This window comes from Lepidochelys kempii, chromosome 16 (genome assembly GCF_965140285.1).
Source record: "Lepidochelys kempii isolate rLepKem1 chromosome 16, rLepKem1.hap1, whole genome shotgun sequence".
Classification (NCBI taxonomy): Eukaryota; Metazoa; Chordata; order Testudines; family Cheloniidae; genus Lepidochelys; species Lepidochelys kempii.
This window is the reverse complement of record NC_136395.1, coordinates 19,083,208-19,104,495: the sequence shown is the minus strand read 5'-3', so window position 1 is coordinate 19,104,495 and position 21,288 is coordinate 19,083,208. Positions and strand designations below refer to the sequence as shown.

Genomic DNA, 21,288 nt, shown 5'->3' with positions numbered 1-21,288 from the left:
CAACGCAGAAGCAATACCACGACCCCCGCTAAAATAACCTTGCAGTCCCCCTGAAGCTCCCTTTCTCAGACTGGATGTCCTGACCGAAAACACCGGTCTCCCCTGTGAAATCTGTGTAGTAAAGGGTAAAAGTACACAAAAGAGCAGATTTCATGGGGGGGAGACCAGATTTCACGGACCGTGATGCATTTTTCGTGCCCATGAATTTGGCAGGGCCCTAGTTATATCCAGTTATATAGTATTAAAATAGCATAGTATCACTTATATTTTAAAAAATTTTAAATTGATATTTGCTGCAACAAAATTAACATTGGTTTGGTTATTTGGTTCGAATCCATAATTGTTAATTTGTTGATTTGATTTTAATCTGACTTTAATTTGACAATTGTATTGTTTTATCTTTAGTTTAGTAGTTTTTTTGTAGTTTGTTAGTTATGTCGTCTTGATTTTATTTTTTGTTTAACTTTAATAAAACTTAAGTTCATTATAACATTGAATCATAATAAGCAACTGGTCCAGAACCATTGAGAATCTTGGTGAATTTCAACCAGTTTTCTAAGGAGCCTCCCTCCCTCTTAAATTTACTCCTTTGGTTCTCACAAATGCCTCTTAAGGAGGACATGTAAATTAATTAAATCAATGGACGTTATGAGGTGCTGAGCATCCTCAGAGTCAGGCCTTGTGGTAGTACAATAAACCTTGTTTAAGCTATCACCTAAATTGTTTGTCCAGTTTATAAAGTGAAATAGCTACCTCTTTAAAAAAAAAAAAATTAGAGTAGGTGTGAAGCCTGTAACAGTAGTAAGAATTGCATACTAGAGCCAGTGTGCAATGGCAGCCTTCAGTACAAGTAACTGCTTGGAGTAATGTGCAGATATCCTGTATCTGCCAGGGAACAAGAGGGAGACAGCTTGCAGAGGGAATGGGATAGGGGAAGTAGCTTATCACTCAAGATCCCTTTCCAGCACTGGAACCAGAGAGGGCAGCAATTCTGACTGCCTTATTTATTTTGACACTTAGTTTCTGGTCTCTTTCACCAGCAGGACTGGATGAAGAGAAGTCCGCCACTCTGCATAGGGATCTTGGGGAGAGAGGCATTTACTATCCCCTATCAATGGGACTTGAAAGGGAGGTAACAACACCCAACTTCCTCATTCACTTGTTTATTTTGAAGAAACAGAAGATTGTAGAGGGCAGAAGGAAATGCTGTCATCTCAGAGGTGGAGAGGAAACATGAGGTAGAAACAAAGTAATTGTAAGTAGAGGTAGAAAAACAAGTGCCACCAAAAAAAAAAGAAAAAAAAAAGTTAGGCCAGAAATAAGAGAATCAACACTGACAAAGCTCTGTGTAGCAGGCTCCTGTTATGAATGAGAGCACAAGGCTCAAACAGTACTAAAAAACTGAACTGAGACCCTAGAACTCCAGTGATTCAAACAAATATGTAATTTAACATATGTTCATGGAACATTAATGGTCTCAGTGGTGTTAGAGAGAAAATGCTTGAGTATGTAAAATTACCAAAGGCTGAGACAGCAAGGTTACAAGGGATGCATCTGCAGCTAAGAGACACTTCAAAGTTGGGGAAGTGTTAGAGTGGCAACAGCTAAAGATCAAAAGGGGATTAGCTGCTCTTTATCAGTAAGAGTCTAAATGTACATATTAGAGGCTGATAGGAAAGGCTGTTAAACTTGATGGAGCTCTCCTAATGCTAGGTGTAGCGTCCTCTAGTTACCCACAGAGCGCCTTTTACTTGAATTAGTGCAGTCTAGTGGACAGAGACAGATGATGGGCAAGTCACTTCAGCTCTGTTTGTTTCCCCATCTGTAAAATGGGAATAATTATACTTAGCATCCTTTGTTAAACACTTTGAAATCTGCAGATAAAGAATATAATAGCTGGATGATGCTGATATTCCTCCATCAGAACACAACATCAGTCATGCTCCATGGTGACGGCAGTTGCATATTGGACCCCTACTGGGATAAATCATCCCCAAAGGCCTTGTCATCTGAGCTAGAGTTCCCTTAACTGCCACTGGCTTCACAAATGATCATGCACAAATTAGGGGCAGACTTGAAAATCAGATAAAAAACACCATGCACAAATTAGGGGCAGACTTGAAAATCAGATAAAAAACACCATGCACAAATTAGGGGCAGACTTGAAAATCAGATAAAAAACACCATGCACAAATTAGGGGCAGACTTGAAAATCAGATAAAAAACACCAGTGTGATTTATAAGAGAGATAAGACAGGTGAGGCAATATCTTTTATGGGACCAACTTCTGTGGGTGAGAGAAACAAGCTCTCAAGCGTATACAGCGCTCTTCTTCAGGTCTGGGAAACTAACTCAGAGGGTCACTGCTAAACATAAAGTGGAACAGTATTTTTTATTTACATCTGGTTATAAATCATGAATCTCAAGATTTTAGGATTTGGCCTCTGATTTCACTGTGCTCAGCTCTAGCATCAATGTCAAACCTTACAGCTGCCCCCGAAAGAGTTGAGTGTTATCAGCCCAGCTCTGCCACTGACTGCCTGCCTCTGAGCAAGTTCCTCAATTTCCCCAGCTGCAGAGTGGGGGCAATGGTTCTGATCTGCTTCACAGGGGTGGGAGGTAGGATGGTGAGAGGGGCTCTGAGCTGCTGGGCTGGCAGAGGCTAGAAATAGGCTCAGTAGGAGCTAATGGCAGCGGTGTGATAATCACACCGAGTGTAGGACAGGTGGTACCTGCCCAGCCAAACTGTCAATTCTCCCCTCCCTTTCCAGTTCCTCCCCGAATATGTTTTTAAGTCTCCTGCCCCACTTCCCCTTCATCCCCCTTTCCCTTGAACCTTCCGCTGGAGCCTCCTCCACTTCTTCCTGCCTACCTAGGATAGCCACTCCCGTGTTCCCAGAACAGTGGTTATTCCGGGAAGAGAGTGGGCCCGGGCCGGCCAGCATGACCCAACCCTGGCCAGCGCGACCGTGTACCCAGGGTGCATGCGAGGGTCGCGCCACGAGGGGGCAGCACCAATTTCCCGGTGCGCTGCCCCGCCGGCGCGGGCAGGACCCCACAGGCACCGTGCGCCTGAGGCCACCCTGGTGGGGGGGGGGGAGGGGTGTGTTCAAAATGGCATAGTCCCTGTCTTCTGCCCGCTAACGCGATGCCTGGGTTTGTCCCAGTACTGGATGGGGGGGGGGGGGGGGGCTGTCAGGGGGAAACTGAGGCACAGAGCGGTTACAGTCCAGCCCGACACAGGTCTTTATGCTCCTCATTTCCAGGGGACTAGCCCAGGCTGGGGCCAACCTCAATTGAACCCACGTCCTCCTAGGCTAGTGCCCTGGACCTCTCCTACGTCGCTCCTTCTCTCCCCTTTCCGCGCGGCAGCTCCTTCCCGCGTCTCTCCCGCCGGCCGCGGGCCCTTTAAGAGCCTCCCCCGCCCCGCCCCCCCCAGCCTGGGGCGGGGCCCCTCCAGGTTAGAGCTGCGCGCTCCTGGCCCCGCCCCGCCCCGGAGGAAAAACAAACTCACTTCCGGCCGCGACACCCGGATGGGCCGGAAGTGAGGAGAACCCGGGGTGGGGGCTGTGCCGGGGGCTGGCCTGAGGCGGGGGAGCGTTGGCTGGACGCCCACCGGGGCCATGGTGGCGGAGTAGAGCTGAGGCCCGCGCCCAGAGGTTGGTGGTGGGAGGAGGTGAGGGGGCAGCCGAGAGGGAGGGAAAGAGGAGAAGCCCCCGCGCCTGGAAACGTCCCCCCCCGGCCAGTGCCCCCTCCCCGCCTGTGGAAACGTCCCCCGAGCCTGGAGACTGCCCCCGGCCAGAGCCCTCCCGAGGGGACTGCCCCCGAGCCTGGAGACTGCCCCCCCCCCGCCCCGGCCAGAGCCCTCCCGAGGGGACTGCCCCTCCCCGCCCCGGCCAGAGCCCTCCCGAGGGGACTGCCCCCGAGCCTGGAGACTGCCCCCCCCTCCCCCCGCCCCGGCCAGAGCCCTCCCGAGGGGACTGCCCCCGAGCCTGGAGACTGCCCCCCCTCCCCCCGCCCCGGCCAGAGCCCTCCCGAGGGGACTGCCCCTCCCCGCCCCGGCCAGAGCCCTCCCGAGGGGACTGCCCCTCCCCGCCCCGGCCAGAGCCCTCCCGAGGGGACTGCCCCCGAGCCTGGAGACTGCCCCCCCTCCCCCCGCCCCGGCCAGAGCCCTCCCGAGGGGACTGCCCCCGAGCCTGGAGACTGCCCCCCCCCCGCCCCGGCCAGAGCCCTCCCGAGGGGACTGCCCCCGAGCCTGGAGACTGCCCCCCCTCCCCCCGCCCCGGCCAGAGCCCTCCCGAGGGGACTGCCCCCGAGCCTGGAGACTGTCCTCCCCCCGCCCCGGCCAGAGCCCTCCCGAGGGGACTGCCCCTCCCCCCGCCCCGGCCAGAGCCCTCCCGAGGGGACTGCCCCTCCCCCCGCCCCGGCCAGAGCCCTCCCGAGGGGACTGCCCCTCCCCCCGCCCCGGCCAGAGCCCCCCCGAGCCTGGAGACTGCCCCCCCTCCCCCCGCCCCGGCCAGAGCCCTCCCGAGGGGACTGCCCCCGAGCCTGGAGACTGTCCTCCCCCCGCCCCGGCCAGAGCCCTCCCGAGGGGACTGCCCCTCCCCGCCCCGGCCAGAGCCCTCCCGAGGGGACTGCCCCTCCCCGCCCCGGCCAGAGCCCTCCCGAGGGGACTGCCCCTCCCCGCCCCGGCCAGAGCCCTCCCGAGGGGACTGCCCCCGAGCCTGGAGACTGCCCCTCCCCCCGCCCCAGCCAGAGCCCTCCCGAGGGGACTGCCCCTCCCCCCGCCCCGGCCAGAGCCCCCCCGAGCCTGGAGACTGCCCCCCCTCCCCCCGCCCCGGCCAGAGCCCTCCCGAGGGGACTGCCCCCGAGCCTGGAGACTGTCCTCCCCCCGCCCCGGCCAGAGCCCTCCCGAGGGGACTGCCCCTCCCCGCCCCGGCCAGAGCCCTCCCGAGGGGACTGCCCCCAAGCCTGGAGACTGTCCTCCCCCCGCCCCGGCCAGAGCCCTCCCGAGGGGACTGCCCCTCCCCCCGCCCCGGCCAGAGGCCCCCCCGAGCCTGGAGACTGCCCCCCCCCCCCCGCCCCGGCCAGAGCCCTCCCGAGGGGACTGCCCCCCCCCCCCGCCCCGGCCAGAGCCCTCCCGAGGGGACTGCCCCCCCCCCCCCGCCCCGGCCAGAGCCCTCCCGAGGGGACTGCCCCCCCCCCCCCCGCCCCGGCCAGAGCCCTCCCGAGGGGACTGCCCCCCCCCCCCCCCCGCCCCGGCCAGAGCCCTCCCGAGGGGACTGCCCCCCCCCCCGCCCCGGCCAGAGCCCTCCCGAGGGGACTGCCCCCCCCCCCCGCCCCGGCCAGAGCCCTCCCGAGGGGACTGCCCCCGAGCCTGGAGACTGCCCCCCCCACCCCTGCCAGAGCCCTCCCGAGGGGACTGCCCCCCGAGCCTGGAGACTGCCCTGGCCAGTGCCCCCCGCCCCCCCCCCCGAGCCTGGAGACTGCCCCTTGCCTTCCTGAACCTAGAGACTGCCCCTGTCCTGGCCAGTGCCCTCCAAGCATGGAGACTGCTCTTACCTCAGCTCCCTGTTCCCCTCCTCCCCTGAGCATGGAGACTGTCCTTGTTCCAGTGCCCCCAGAACATGGTGCTCCTGTTCCCCAAGCATGGAGACTGCTCCCTTGCCAGCCTGCTCAGCCAGTCCCACCTACAGCATGGAAATTGCCCCCTTCTCTATTATTCTCCAACCTCTTCCCCACAGACATGCAGATCTAGGAAGTAAATTCTTCTACTTCCCCAGATCCCCATCACACTCAGTTTAGAAGGTCAGCTCAAATCCTTACCCCAAGTAGAATTCCTCCTTTTGTAGAAAATATACACACACTCCTCTCCCATAGTAATTGGGCCCCAGTTGCCAAAAAATTCCTCCCTGTTCTTCCACCACTATCTTCCTGTCTTCCTTGCCATGGAATAGAAGATGAGTCCCCCTCTGGGATGTCTTCACCTGTAGCTGAGGTCAGGTATCACTCTCCCTGTCCAGACCAGACCTTTCATTTGTTCCTGAACTGGCAGAGATTTACCAGGCGTTCCAGAGGCAACACTCCTAGAAAGCATATGCTTAGTTTGTTCATGCCCTAACATTTTAAAAAACATTTAACATTTTTTAAAACACTAATGGTCCTGTCCTGTCCCATTCCACAGAAATCTTCTTAAGCCTGTGGAAAGTGTAATGTTAAATGGAGTCATCTAGTTATTTTGAGGTACAGTGTACAGATGTTGCTGAAGTACCTTTAGTAACTCTTAGGCAGCGACTTCTGGTTTGTCCAGTGATGTGGAGCAGCTGGTTACACTATAGGGAAGCTGCTTGCATGCAAACAACTTGCAAGGGGGTAACATCTGTCTTACAGGATTCTGAGAATAAATTAGCCAGTACTTACAGTGACTTGAACATGCAGTGTACTATATGTGTTAAATTTTCATATATAGTTATGATTGAATTCTATTTTCTATTCTAATCCTTTTTGTTTGGTTGCTCATAATTTTAAAACTAATTCCTGAGGTGCTGAAATTTTCATGGCTTGCTTTCAATCTGGAGGTGAATTAATCTGTTTTTGGAAAAACTGAACAAAATTGGGTGCATTATTTTTAAATTTTCAATCAAAAAGTTTGTACACGGGCTAATTCAGTGACTAAAAACATAACAAACTTAGCCTGGTTTGTAGATCTCATTGAGCTAGAAGGAACAGAACAAGTTTGAAGAAAATTGGTTCAGTAATTTTAAAGTTAAAAGCATGTAAATGGGGAAACTTCCTGCATGCTTTGTAGAATTTTGCTATATGTCTTGACAGATTGATCCAAAAGATACAGCTCTTAAACGTTGGAGTGCTGAAGCACTTTCCATTGGAGGTGTTAGTCAAAATTACTTAGCCAAAATTAATGTATTATTGAAAGCTGTGCACCTATGCTTAATGTATTGCTTTCAGCATGCTTTGTGCTGGAAATGTATTAAAAATTGTGTAAGCTTTTATTGTTTGCATTTGTAGAGATCATCAAGGACAAGATAGTGTTCTCTGTTTTGCTTGGGCTTTAAGTAATAAGCAACTGTTGTAATTGTTGCAAGATTGTTAAATTAACTGGATGCAGATATCTAAGAACCTTGGACAGTAGGTGCAACCTGCATGGAAAAGGAAGATTAGGGTATGTCATGAGATGAAGGAATTTGGGGCATTTTTGTGTCCATGATAAACAGGGTTATAAATATAAGTAGAAGTGAGGTAATGATTTGGAACAGAATGAAGATGTAACTTCTGCAAAAACCTGTTCTTCAGATTGGTGAAGTATTAACTCATTCCTTTCTGTATAGTGCTCCTGAATCTTTGACTAATAATCTTTTGATTACTAAGCTTGCCTAAGCTTTGGTTATTTGACCTATCATAACACTGATGGTCTAAAACTGAACCCTAATAGAAGTGATTTAAAGTCTGAGAATGTGTAGTGTTTGAGTTGGTGAGGAGTTTGAGATGGCCTTGTTTTGATCTTCACATTTGTAAAGCAGTGTGGCTAAGACGTCTGAGTTCAGAAGGCATTGTACAGCACGTAACAGAGGGCCTCAACACTGATTGGAGGTTCTGGGCACTACTGTAATAACAATATTAAATATTTATTAATGTGTCTAGCAAATCAAGTTTTCAACAGTCAATGATGTGCCCTTGTCTCGTTGAATAAGGTATGCAATGAATGAAGGAAGACTCTGTAGGCGGCCTTGCTTTAATGATTGTGCACCTTGTGCAGGATAAGACATTCTGGTGGTTCTTAGACAAATAGTTTCAGATTATAATTTAAAAAAAAAATCTAGGTAATTCCTTTAACAAAATCTTGGTGAGAGTGTTAAAGTTGCAGGTAAATTCTCAGAAGTCAGGAAATGCTGGTTCTTGCTTGGATTATTTAGTGCAAAAGCTAACTTGGGAGAGAGAATATTTGTAAAAATATACTTGGCCTGGTCTTCCTTGGTTGCTGTAGGAGATGGTTTTTATTTTTTACTCTACTAAGTTGTGTTTGGCATCCTTGTATTGCTGGAAATATTTTGATGATGTCATAAACAAAACCATGTGACTTAATTGCAACATCAAATAGGAGAAGAGGAGTTGAGAGAATTGCCCCTTGTTTAGACATAACTCTTGTATTATTAACAAGCCAGTGATGCAAATGATAGAAAAATGTGTTGAGTAAATGGATTTATATTTAAGATAATTAAAACTTTTTCCAGTATGCATGTTAATTAATGTTCATAAGAAATGGCATAAAATGAGGGAAACTAATTCATTTTTAAGCCAATAGATTTCCCTGGGTAAATCAGCAAGATAAAAAACACGCATGCATAGCAGTTTTGTTTGTTATCTGGGGAATCTTACTACGTTTTTGTTTTTCACTCACACTTCATGTTCTCTCAAAGTCCATATCAGTGCTGGGCTTCACTATTATGGAACCATGTTCAAACATATTCCCGCAAAGCCCACAGAAATGAACTTGTCAGAGTTCAGTAGTGTTGTTCTTTGGCCCAGTTACAACACAGTTCCATTTTGTGGTGGAGACCTGTGCAATGACTTAACCTTGTAATGGAATTCAGTAAACTGAAATGTATGGTCTTGTCTAAGTTACATAACCAAGACAAGCTGTAAATTGGTCTCCAGATGTGGTGAGATTGATGGTGTAGACTGGCCCTGAATTGATTTCTATCATGATTTGGTCACCATTATGACTCTTCACATGATGGTGGTGGTCCTCTAATCTTAGGTTTTCTAAAAACTTATTATTTAAGTATTTAACATAAACATCATAGGACCATATTCTCTCACCTGTCCTCCCTGAGTGATTTCATACTCTGTACTTAGTCCCATTAATTTCAATAGGGCTGCTTGACAAGAAAGGTACACCCCAATGTGTGGACAATGGTGGCAGAATCTGACTTACAGTTTACATAGTCTAATACAGGGATCCTGAAACTTTTCAGTGTGGCCTCCATCCTATTCGAGAAATTCTCATAGACCACTACTTCCTTTTCATTTATGGTTATGTAAGGTCACAGTGTCAAGTACAGAAACTGGTATCAGAAAAAAAATTAGGAAAATGTTTTTAATTGCGTTGTAATGCAATTTAGCATCTGGAAGCAAGGAGACTCAGTAGCATGGAGCACCAGCAAATGCTTCAGGGAAAAGCAGTAGTATGCTGACTACAATTTGAGCACCAGTGAAGGCACAGTCATGTTAAAAAAACAAAACAAAACGAAGAGTACTTGTGGCACCTTGTTGTTGTTAAAGATTTAAGATCCCTGTAATATTCAAATTAACTTGTGATATTTCAGCCACTTTTTAAGGATAGGTGGGCTATCTTTAGTAATTAAGAAAAGTCTACTAGTTTTAAATACAGCTGATTTTTGTATGGTATTAGTGAGGATATATACTGATCCAGTTGTAGGCCAGTATTATGCAGATGTATGTTTACTAATAGACGTTAACCAAATGATTTATTGGAATATTTGGTCAGGAAGAATAAGTCAATGTCTGGTCCTAGAATGTTTAGAATACTGTGGATTTGTGAAAATATTTAGAAATGCTGACAAGAAGTGCCCATTTTGGAGACTTTTATTATTTTAATTATAGTGACAGAATATTAACTTTGATTAGGTTGTTACTCCAAGCTGTGCACTATGTTGTTTCATTAGGGGAGTCTCATAAACGCAATAGAAATTATCTGGACTTTATTCTCAATTTCAAGACCATTCATGTTTAGACTATTGCTCATGGAGTGCTAGTTCACCAAGGCCTCCTTTCCAAATGTCAGTAGTCATATGATAGCTAATTGCTCCACACACAACAGATATTACTGATGCATTTTAGGCTAAACCCATAAAAATTGAAACTGACACACAATTTTAGGTGATAGCTTACTAAATATTTTCTCAAGTTACTAAATATGCATGTACCTCCACTTTCATAGCTTCATAAAGTAGTATAATATTTGCCTAATTCAAGACTGTGTCCAGCAAATTGAGGAACTGTCCCTTTCAGTACCATTCCTGTGTGGGTTAAGTAACAATAACAAACCAAGTGCACAAACCCTTTTTCATAACGTGAGTACCTTTTAGGAAGTGATACTAATAAATTAGGTTGTCACCTTAACTGATACAAAGTGAGGAGAATGAAAACGTTTGATTCATAGCCAGCGTATACCTTTAGTATTGGTATTAATAAAGCTGAGCACCTGTAGTTACACAATTGTTATATAGAATCTATTCTTTGTTTGTTTATTATTAGCTTGGTAGAAGTGATAGAATTTATCATAAACTTCTCTTATTCTGAATGTAGAGGTAGCCACTTGTGGGAATGTCAGGGATGACTACTAAACTGAAAAATCTTTAATCCATTTTCCTAAATCTAAGCGATGGCTTCATTGAATTATGAGAATCTTAGGGAGCTGAAGTAGAACTAATCAAACTTTGTATCGATAAACCCTCGTTTTCACAAACAAATGTTCTGATGCATACGTATATTAATATTATATATGTTGAAAGAGTTCATTAAAGTTGTATTGTGGGTTAGTTATCGATTCTTTAGTTACATGCAAGGTGAAATTTTTCATATCCGTGTTATCCAAATGAATTAATTGTAGGAGTAATAAAATACTTTTTAATTATTAGTTTTTAAATTTTGTTTTGTATTTCACTGGGAACTGTAGGTGTTCAAATGCTCTGAAAATGAGGCCACTTCTATGAGGTGCATAAATATGGATATAAATGCTTAAACTTGGGCACTTACATTTGATTGTTTTGGTCATAGTGTTTTAAAAATCATATATGACCACTGCATCTGCACATTACAGAAATCTCTAGCCCTTAGCATTTAAGAGATCTTGGTGAAATTGGATCTTATTACTACTTTCAGTGTTTTGATTGCTAATAACTCCCTCCCTCTTTCTATGTGTGTATCTGAAGAATGAGCACATGTTGTTGGTGTACGCCTGGTGGTTCCTCCACCACCCAGTTCCTAAGAACTTATGCTTCCAAGACTTTGTCTCCTGAAGATCGTGCAGCAGCCAATGATGATCTCTGTTACTGCCTGGAATGTGTGGTTGAATATCACAAGGCAAGGGATGAATTGCCAAGCTTACTGCAGGAGGTAATTGTCTCCTACTGAGCTGCACAGAATAAAAGCTTTAATTGAGTTACCTCAGAGGGTGGGATTTGATGGTGGTTAGGTCTGACTGAGGGAGAGGAATTTTGTGAGGGCTCTGTGTTTAGCTGACTATTGCAGGAGGCATATGCTACCATTTAATTGTAAGTTCTTGTAATGTGCTCTATTCCTGTATTTAAATACAGAACTTTGTCCCAATTATCAGTCTTCTGTCTAAAATAATGATAAAGCTATTAACTTTATTCAGAAATGAATAAATTATTCAAAACTTTATTCATTAAGTACCTACAATTTCTGACTGCCACTAAAGTTACTTTACTTATTCTATAATCAGTCAATTCCAAATTGAAAATGTTGATGATGATCTGTGTCACCTGAGTTCCATGCCCAACTGTTAATATTTTCTCACCATGTCTGCAAAGTAACTTTCCAAAACAAAGTAATGAGCTCTTAGAATCTCATCAGGAGTTCCACATGATGTTAAACATCCTCAGTCTTAGCAACCTGGACAGACTATTGTCTCCTTTTTCCTTTTCCCTGAATAGATCTTATGGGAGTTGGAAACCTCCCGTCTCATAGACCACTTTGAGAAATCCATGAAGACAGATATTGAAGAGGATGATGAATTATTTATAGTGGATGACAATGGGGAAACTAAACTGTCTGGTTACACAGGCCCAGATTTTGAGAACAACCTGCGTGTACCTCTTCTAGAAATACTGAAATACCCATACCTGCTGCTACATGAACGAATCAGTGAGTATCTCATGGCTTACACTTGAAAGAATCTAGTATTCTCACTATTGCAGAAGGTGAAAATAATTATTTTAAACAGGCATTAGTGAAATGTTTAGTTGCCCTACTAAAATAAGGGTAATATTTCTTTAAGGAGTAAAATAAGTTAGCTTGTCTTGGTGTTGGTTAATTTTTACCATTTATGTCTCCTCTTGTTTAGGTGAGCTCTGTGTTGAGGCTCTTTGTAAAATGGAACAAGTTAACTTCTCCTTTCAGGTCTTTGACAAACATCCAGGCATTTATCTGTTGTTGGTACACCCCAATGAAGTGGTGAGTTATTTCTCCTACAATGAGAATACAATCAGAAAAATTAACTCACTTTAAGCTTTTACTGGGCACTTCTGTTTCAGGGATTTGACTGTGTACGTGTATCCTTGTTCATATTTGGCAGGAGAAATACGCCTGTTGTTTCAAGGTTCAAACATTTCTGCGGTATCCTCCTCATATAAACAATCCATAGAAGCATGTAACCTTGATTAGTAATGGTATTAGTATGTCTTGGCATATAATATTCCTATCCATGATAATAAGTGATTGTTTTGCAAAATCAGCTGTTCTCAGCATTTTTCAAGAGCATGCAAGAAAGAAAAGTCAGTGCCACGGCACATTAAAGTCAGCAGACTAATCAATGTTTACTGTTTAATTTGAGCCATTTGTAACATTGTTAACATTTTGGGTATTATATGGCTTTTCTCAAGGTGGATAATAGGAGCACCTAACAGTTTAAAGCATTTAATTTCTACTGAGTCTTTTCCTAATTTCACCTGTTCTGGAGATTGAGCCTCATACTGAATTGAGAACCTAAAGAAGCAGGTGTTTTTCAAAATAAAAATTGTACCGAAAGGAAATTCCACTACATAGACTGAGTTTAAATAACATTCAGATTGATTTTATTTTTAATTACAAGATTTGGAAAAACAGAGTTAAGGTTCAAAATTCAGCATGATTCTTCATTCTCCTTTTTTGGCACAGCAGGTTATTCAATTAGAATTTGGATAGGAATACAATCCAAAGAAAATGGAATTCTGTTGCCTGTAAAGAAAATAATTGATTGAGAATGGGGGGATCAGAAGTGAAGGAGAGGAGGGAAATGCATCATGTATTCAGCAAATGAAGTTCATATAAAGTGGAAAGTGTGGTGCAGAAGCTCACAATATGTAACCCTGCATCACTGATACCTGTCAAGGGACAAAAGCCATGGGACTTTGTTTTCAGAAGTGATGAGAACTTAAAAGTTCAGTTAAAGTCAATAGGAGTTGCAGGAGTTCAGCATCTCTGTAAATAAAGATCTGTGCTTTCAAACTGAGTCCAAGTATATTTTGTATGCCACTCTTTCCAAGATAGCCAAATACAATGTTCATACTCCAGCCGTGTTCTAGGATGTTGAGTCTTTCCATCTCTGTTATCATTTGTTTTTAGTCACTAAAAGCTATATCCTTGGGTAGTCTGAGGTTCAGAGATCTTGGAATTACCTCCAATGTGAAATAGAAGTGGTGAGAGTGGCACTGTCAGTTGGAATAAGAGACGGCCAGGAACACACTTCCTCCCCAAATCCTGTAATTACAGAGCATTCCCATAGCATATATAGTGACATAGCACACAGAGTTTGATATTACCAGCAGGCACAGTTGTCCTTTATTTTAGTCTTCTTCATTCTGAGACTAGTGGAGGCTAGATGGTATTTTTAGTTGTATGTATCTGAACGAGGTTCAGGGAGGATATTTTAATAGGCCAATCCTAGACCACAATGGGAGGTCTCTGTGCCATATGTTCTAGTTCGAAGCAGACCTTGAGGGCATTCATAATGTAGTAGATGGCGGTAGCTTATCACCTTTTGAACCCAGTCCCTTAAGGAATGGTAAGAAAGTGGGAATTTCTGGGGTGCATCTGGGTTGAAAATCACAGGTATTATCAAAATGTCGATATTTGCAAGCCAAATAGCATTGGAAGACCAGAAAAAGACCTACGGAAGTAATTGGTACAGAGTTGTTCACTCCCTTGACATAATCTTAACTCTACAGGGAGACTTAGATTATCCTACAAAACTGCCTTTGTGTACAACGAAGTGTGAAACTCTAGGACTCCAGCTGGAGCTGTCCTGATCTTGCTGGTAGCTTCAATAGCTGTGGGAAGGATTGAGGAGTGGTGGTTATATAGAATCCACAGAACACCTGGATCTTAGGATCTAAGCCCTGATACCATTGAAAGGCCTGCTGTGTATCTTGAGGGGATTCATAGTACACTTTAGGACTAAGGCAGGACAGAATGTCCTCCTTACCTCACTTCCGAGAAAGTCAGTGAATAGTTTGATATGAGTAAGCAACTTTGGGTGTGTAGATCAGGAGGGATATAAGGGTTTATAGTAACCTAGGCAGGCTATTCACCTTAATATTCTTTTTATTCCACAGGAAGAGGTGAGTATTTGTCATTTTTTCAAGTTATTTGATATTGTGTCTGTGGATCCAGATTTTACTTGACAGAGTTTGATAGCTGGTATGGATGTGGATCTGTAGGCATTTTAGGGAGGCTACCCATTGAAAATTCTGCCATTCAAACTGGTGTACAAGCTGGTCCTGAGAAATGCATAGGAGATATATTACCCTATTTTATAATCTGACAATATACTGTACATAACATAAAAATGGCCATACTGGGTCAGACCAAAGGTCTATCTAGCCCAGTATCCTGTCTTCCGACAGTGGCCAATGCCAGGTGCCCCAGGGGGAATGAACAGAACGGTAAGTATCAAGTGATCCATCCCATCGCCCATTCCCAGCTTCTGGCAAACAGAGGCTAGGGACACCATCCCTGTCCATCCTGGCTGATAGCCATTGATGGACCTATCCTCCGTGAACTTATCCATAGTCCTTCAAGTATGTCAAAAGATGGATTCTGGCTCAGTAATAAGTAGACAGGCATCCTTCACATACAGCATTAACTTATGGTTCCTTAATTGCACTTCTGTCTGTGTTAAATGTTGATCAGTAAAGTTTCAAGGATATCAAACAAGTCTAGAGATAAAGAGTGCCTCTATCTTGTGCCTCCAGTTAGATTTTGCCCTTGAATGTATGCTTTCTAACTCTTTTGGATTTTTTAGATTGCATTGCACACAGTTTGTAATATGCACGGGGAAATGTTTGTTTATGCTGGAAGAATACTTGATTCTCACTTTCAAGAACTTGCCCTTAGTACAAATGTATTTGACCACATTTTATTAGGAATATGGCTGTTAAACTTACAGCTTTTTCTGAGATTCCTGTTTGTCGTATTCCTTTTAGTAGTAATTAAGTATTTTTTTTAATATATAGATTCGTCGATGGGCCATCCTGACAGCAAGAAATTTAGGGAAAGTCGACAGGGATGATTACTATGACTTACAGGAAGTGTTGACTTGCTTGTTTAAAGTCATTGAGTTGGGGCTGTTTGACAGTCCTGATATTTATAGTTCTTCAATGATTGAGAAGGGGAAACTCATTCTTCTGCCATCCCATTTGTATGATACCACCAACTACAAAAACTACTGGCTTGGTGAGTGTTTGTTCAGTAGTGAGCTGTATTTGTGCTTGCTCTCCCCCCCCCCCACCTAGGGGTGGGGGTTGGCTGTGGCATTTCTTTCAAGTGGCAGGCCAACCCCTACGCTCTGCTCTGAGTGGAATTCTGCGATTCACCCCACTTCTAACTGAACCCCTAGGTTACAGTGCCTCTGGAGAATCCTTGCTAGAGAATCCTCTCTGGGAATTGGACCAGCTGGTAAACGCAGTAACAGAGAACAGCTTTTTCAAGACAGAGTATGATTTATTTACTCTTAGGAACATTACAAGCAGGAAGAAAAGGGTTAAAAAAAGCCTAAATGCATATTGCCTTACCTAAGCATAGCCTTTCCTTGCTAGTTTAAGTAGGTTCCACTTGAACCAGACACCTCTCAAACTCTGAAGCTTGGTGAAACAGGATGTACCTTTGTAGCTGCTGCTGCCTCTCTGTGTCTCCCCCTCAGGACACAGGCTGTCTTTTATTCATTTCAAAGATTTCTTTGAAAGTTCCCACCTGAAGATCTCCGGTCAGTTTCAGGAACCCTGTTTGAAACCTTAGAACTGGCTTGTTCGCTTCTTTAGATGGGGTTTGGAGGTGCCTTCATCCATTAGATTCTTGGTATTGTCCAGGCAATTGAATTCTGTCTACAGCTATTGTTTTGGGTTCATGCAGGATTTAACCTTTAGTCGCCTTTTAGCTGGCAAAATACAGTAACCACCAAACCCACAGGTATATCGCTGTTCTTCATGGGAATATTCATTCTGCAAAGTTAGAGTTGTTGAAATTTCAGTTAATTCTCTTTGGATCTTGTCTCAAGCCCTATGAGATCAGTGCAATCAAAGTTCTTGAAATGTGTAATGCATTTTGGGAGTTGTCAAATAGAAGAATTCTAACTGTGTCTGTCCAGGAGGCTCAGTAGCTTATTTAAATTCATCCGCTTCAGGTTCCTCTGATGCTGATCATTTCCTCTGAGAGCTTTCATTGCAGTGAGCTTTGGAAAACAGTACTATTTAGGTTTGCCAAAACTTGAAGGGAGGAAAAAAATGGATCTCCTACACAAACGTAAAGACAGATTGCTTTCATTGCAGGTATCTGTATGTTGCTAACAGTGCTGGAAGAACAAGCTATGGATTCTTTGTTGCTGGGTCCAGATAAGCAGAATGATTTCATGCAGTCTATACTTCACACCATGGAGAAACAAACAGATGGTAATTAATTTTAACTGATGAGGCAGTGATAGAGATTAAAAAATGGATTATGAACAGTCATATTCTGGTTGTGATATAATTCCTAATAGAACTTACTACTTTTGTTGAACAAATTATTTTTGGTATAGAAGTATAATGCCAAAGACAGGGTTTCTCAGACTTCAACATTTCATTCCTTCCCTGATGTGAAGAACAGTATTTGAACATATACCTTGAGACAAACACTGAAAAACAAGGTTCAAAGGGACTTTGAAAAGTGGAGAAAAGGTGCCTCTTATGGCTTTATGGAGCCATATGTAAAGCGTTAGATGAGGGCAAACTTTTTTTTTCTAATTAGTGGGTGATTTCCCCTTAGAAGAGATGGTGCAGTTTTTTCCATGTGGTATGTATTCTGGCTCTTGCATTCTAAAGGGAAGAAGTCATTCTTCCAGGATTATGTTTTTACCTTTCCTGGAAGCTGAATTTCCATATCCTCCTGATTAGTGGTGTGAGAGACAATTCAGTGAAAATGGAAAGTTCATAGTTGTGTGGTAACTATTTTAATTTGCAAAGGTAACATTTCAAACTTTGTAGTTCCTGCTAATTATTTTTCGGATCCTTTTTCTGAGATTTGGATGTTTTTAATTATTTATAAGTTTCTTTTTGTAATATGAGAAGAAAAAGATTGGATCTTTATAAGTGCAATATTTTCATTAAAGAAAAAGTTTATAATCTTACATGAAGAAGAACACATATACAAGAAAACTGTATAGTATCATTATCTCAGATCTGAAGGAGCTTTAAAAGGAAATATCCCTTCAATAGTTGATAGATTATTCTATTTTAATTAGCATCTAGATGAAGCAACAAAACAAAGGAAAAGAGGAGGAGGAGGAGGAAAAGTTAAAATTACTCAAATTGTGGTAAGAGCCTACTGTACACATGAGGATCCTCTCCTTTTTTATCTTTTTCCTGAAGTAATTGCATCTAAACATCTAAGACTTTTTTGCTTTGTCAGTCATAAAAATACAACCTTTTACCATCAAAAATTAGTGCTAGTCTTCTGGGGTAAAAAAAAAAAAGCCTAAATACCAATATAATTCAATCACTTTTTAATTATTCTGCGCCCCCTTGTTAGTGTTATGTGAGCTAGAACTCGAAAAATGGAGACTATGTCCTGAGTATAAAATTGAGCTTTAACATTATCCGAACTAAAGGAGATAATTAAGGTCTGGGATTTCTGCAGACAAAGAGTCTTGTTTGCCATCAATTTTTTTATTGGCAGAGTAAATTTATAATCAGATATTTTGTCAAGTAACAAAGGAATTTCTTTAATAGCATCTTCTCTTTCATTTCTTTTGGTAATCCCAGTACTCTAGTTTTTAATGCAAGAGTTGTTTTTTAAAAACTCAAGAGTTCTTCTACAGAAGCATATGTTTTCTTGAATCAGTGAACTTCTAGCAAATTTACATTTATCTAAAGCAGATTGAAGCTTCATTTTTTTAGCTGATGTCTGTAATTTACTTTATACTGTTTACAAATTCCTCAGTTTCAGTTACTGTGGGAAAAGAATCTGATTTATCTGCACTCATTTTAACAGTTTCCAAAATATCCTCTAAAGATATATCAGATTCTGATTCTTAACAGCTTCGTTAATGAAACTAGAATGGAATGCTGAGAATGAGTTACTCTGTGCTGGACACTCAAAATGCTGTGTCATTTTCTGTACCAGAAGAGAAGATGCTGATTTAAAAAAAAAACAAAAAAACCCTTTATCTTTGTAGCTGAATCTTCTTAGGTACTTTTCTCCATTGAATCATTAAAAATTTTCTAACTGCAGAAGTCTAAATAGAAGATTCTTTTGAACAAATCAGTTGACAAAGCTGTAAGATTCAGATATTCTTCCCTGTCTAGCCCTGTGTTCTCCACACAAATACCTGTAAATAACAATAATAAACACTTTTACCAAATCTTTTTATCTCTTCAGATTTTATTGTGTTTAGAGGCAAGAGGGAAAAAATTAAATTTCTCATCTTGTTCACTTCTTCTAGGGAGGGGGCTCCTAGCCACACTAATGGCTAGGCAGGGGAGGCAGGCCAAACAGAAGGACACAGTGGCTGCAAAAGCTGAAATATAAAATAATCAAAGAAAAATAGAGCTCTTTCTCAGACATAACACTCCTTCCCTGGGCAGCTATATGAGGCATAATAACTCATCTCAATAATATATCTCTTACCCGCGCCCACCAAAATATCAACAACCAAAACAAAAAGGGAAAAAGGTAGGAATGACATAGCTTTGCAGTGAGGGGAAGCTTTAAAAATTATCATCCATTTTATATCTTCCCTTCTCTCGCTCCTCCAGGTTACTTGTTATAGAGGGAAAGCGTGGCTGGTCTCAGACCTTATCTGCAAAACCAGTGTTGCTTCTGAGGGGAATTTTTAAATTCTTCCCTTCTCCTCTTCCTCTGGGTGTTTTTTTTTTAAATTTTTTTAAGACTTTTTTAGGCTTAAACATTATTTTTAAAAGTTGTAATCCACTTTTTTTTCAATGTTTAAACTAATAAAAGCACTGAAATGAAGAATTAAATTCACTTTGTATTCAGCTAGCAGTAGGAAAGGGCAGAACACTTCCCCCCTCAACTGTTCATGATCTTAAACTGTTACATTTCAGATGAAAGCATTGATCCTTTCTGGCCAGCGCTGCACTGTTTTATGGTGATTTTGGATCAGCTCGGGTCTAAAGTATGGGGTCAACTCATCGATCCAGTCCAGGCCTTTCAAACCATTATCAACAATGTCAGCTACAACAATGAAATAAAAAATATACGCAATAGTTCAAGGAGGTGAGTTCAAGTTTTAAAATTTAACATAGTGTTTGAGTTGCATCTTTTAAGAATAACCATAACATCTTTTAAGAGTAATCATATATTAGACATTCAAAATTAAGCAACCAGCAGACTAGCTAAGTCACCCATTCAACGGTCTTTTTTCATTATCATTAATGAGTGAAGTGAAAATAGTAAATGGCATAAATAGGTAAATTTGATTATTAAAACTGCGAATTTTTAAACATCAAAGCAGCTGTTAGTAATACAACTAAGGACGATCATTTCAAAAAGGATCTTGTTCAGTTAAACAACGTGTTTATGCAAGTACTTATTACATTATATTTCTTCCTAGTATATGTTAAATCCTGAAGTCATTTTCCAAATCTGTCATTTAGTAGTAAGATCTCTCTGAAGCCTGTAGCTTTCTTTTATGCAAGTTCTTTAAAGCACCTACTTGGGTTGCCAACCCTCCAGGATTGCCCTGGAATTTCCAGGAATTAAAGATTACTCTTTAATTAAAGATTGTCATTATGATGAAACTTCCAGGAATATATCCAAGCAAAATTGGCAATCCTATCTACCACACTTGTGGGCACCATAAAATAATAGAACTAGAACAATCTTACACATTCTAACGTACCATATTAATGTTTTCCCACATACATTTTATCACTTGCATCAGTTAGTAATAAAATGTGGCATCTGAAACTGTGAAATCTTCTCTGACTCTTATTTCACTTAGTTCATGAATAATTTGCACGTCTTGGAGCAACTTGTATTTCTTTTCTTTAGGACTAAATCTGAACCAGAGTCAAACTATGAGGAAGAAATGGTTACTTGCAGCCAGATAGTGTATAATTATAACACAGAAAAGCCCAAAAAGGTAAATTCAAAAAAAAAAAAAGCTTTGTATTTATTTTATCTGCTATTTTTCTGATTCATTTATTAGTGTTCTTGAGTAGGTTTCTTTTCAGATATATTATTTTTCTCTATTTGTAATTTGTGTGCACTGGATAGAAGTTTGTCTCTAGGCACGTTCACTGTTTACCCAGTATAGTCAGTCATTTTTCTTCCTGTTTGTGTGGATCTTTCGTGGAGCAATGGAGGAGAGAGAAACATTTTATAAAATGGGCATGTGTTGTGGTAAAACAAAAATTGGTAGGGGAACTAGGAGACAGGTGTTTGTACGTGGAAATACTTTTTACCCATTTTTAAGTTTCCTAGATTTTTATTTGACAGTGTCCCTTTTATATCCTTTTTGTCGGTTTATGGATATTTTTAAACTACTGTGCTAAATATGTAATGAAGCGACATGCCATTAAATGTTTGATCTACTGAATACTTTGGACCCATACATAACTTACTTTTTTAACTGTTTCTGTTTATAAGGAACACACTTGCATCATAACTGTCACTCAACTTTTGTATCTTAAGCAAAAGTGCTGTGACTATCTGATATCAAAATAGTGCAGAGTCTGTAAACATTTAAAATAAAGTACATTTGACACTTTGACATGGAAACTCATACTACATACTGTGACTGGTGCTTTGGTTTTTTAAATGACTAAGTGAACTGTTTTCAATATTTTAATCTCATGGTTTATTCTTTGGGACTTGGAGAAGTTCCTTGTGTATGGTAGAGTTTGGTCTTGTTTAGACTGTAGAGGTAAAATGGTTAGTAACTGATTTCTAGGATGCCACTGAACTGCTGTATCAAATCAGTGCCCATAAATAAATAATGAGCACTATTTGTAGGGGTGGAAGCTAAAAGAA

At 42.4% G+C, this 21,288-nt stretch overlaps 2 protein-coding genes across 7 annotated transcripts in view; one reads left to right on the top strand and one right to left on the bottom strand.

Annotated features, from left to right (window-relative positions):
- GFI1B (growth factor independent 1B transcriptional repressor) overlaps nt 1-21,288 on the bottom strand; it is a 528,613-nt gene that overhangs the window by 461,187 nt on the left and 46,138 nt on the right. The window lies entirely within an intron of this gene.
- The window catches only part of SETX (senataxin), a 49,327-nt gene continuing 31,576 nt past the window's right edge, over nt 3,538-21,288 (top strand). For 4 of the 6 annotated variants that reach the window (XR_012155212.1, XM_073313819.1, XM_073313818.1 and 1 more), the window contains exons 1-8: nt 3,538-3,659; nt 10,974-11,157; nt 11,718-11,928; nt 12,128-12,237; nt 15,276-15,495; nt 16,587-16,706; nt 19,359-19,530; nt 20,308-20,398. Coding sequence is in view for 5 of the 6 variants with exons in the window: in XM_073313819.1 (XP_073169920.1) it covers nt 10,975-11,157; nt 11,718-11,928; nt 12,128-12,237; nt 15,276-15,495; nt 16,587-16,706; nt 19,359-19,530; nt 20,308-20,398 (1,107 nt within the window). In the remaining variant the exon portion in view is untranslated. Of the gene's footprint in view, nt 3,677-10,973; nt 11,158-11,717; nt 11,929-12,127; nt 12,238-15,275; nt 15,496-16,586; nt 16,707-19,358; nt 19,531-20,307; nt 20,399-21,288 lie in introns of all 6 variants that reach the window. The other 2 variants (XM_073313817.1, XM_073313820.1) reach the window with 2 other exon arrangements.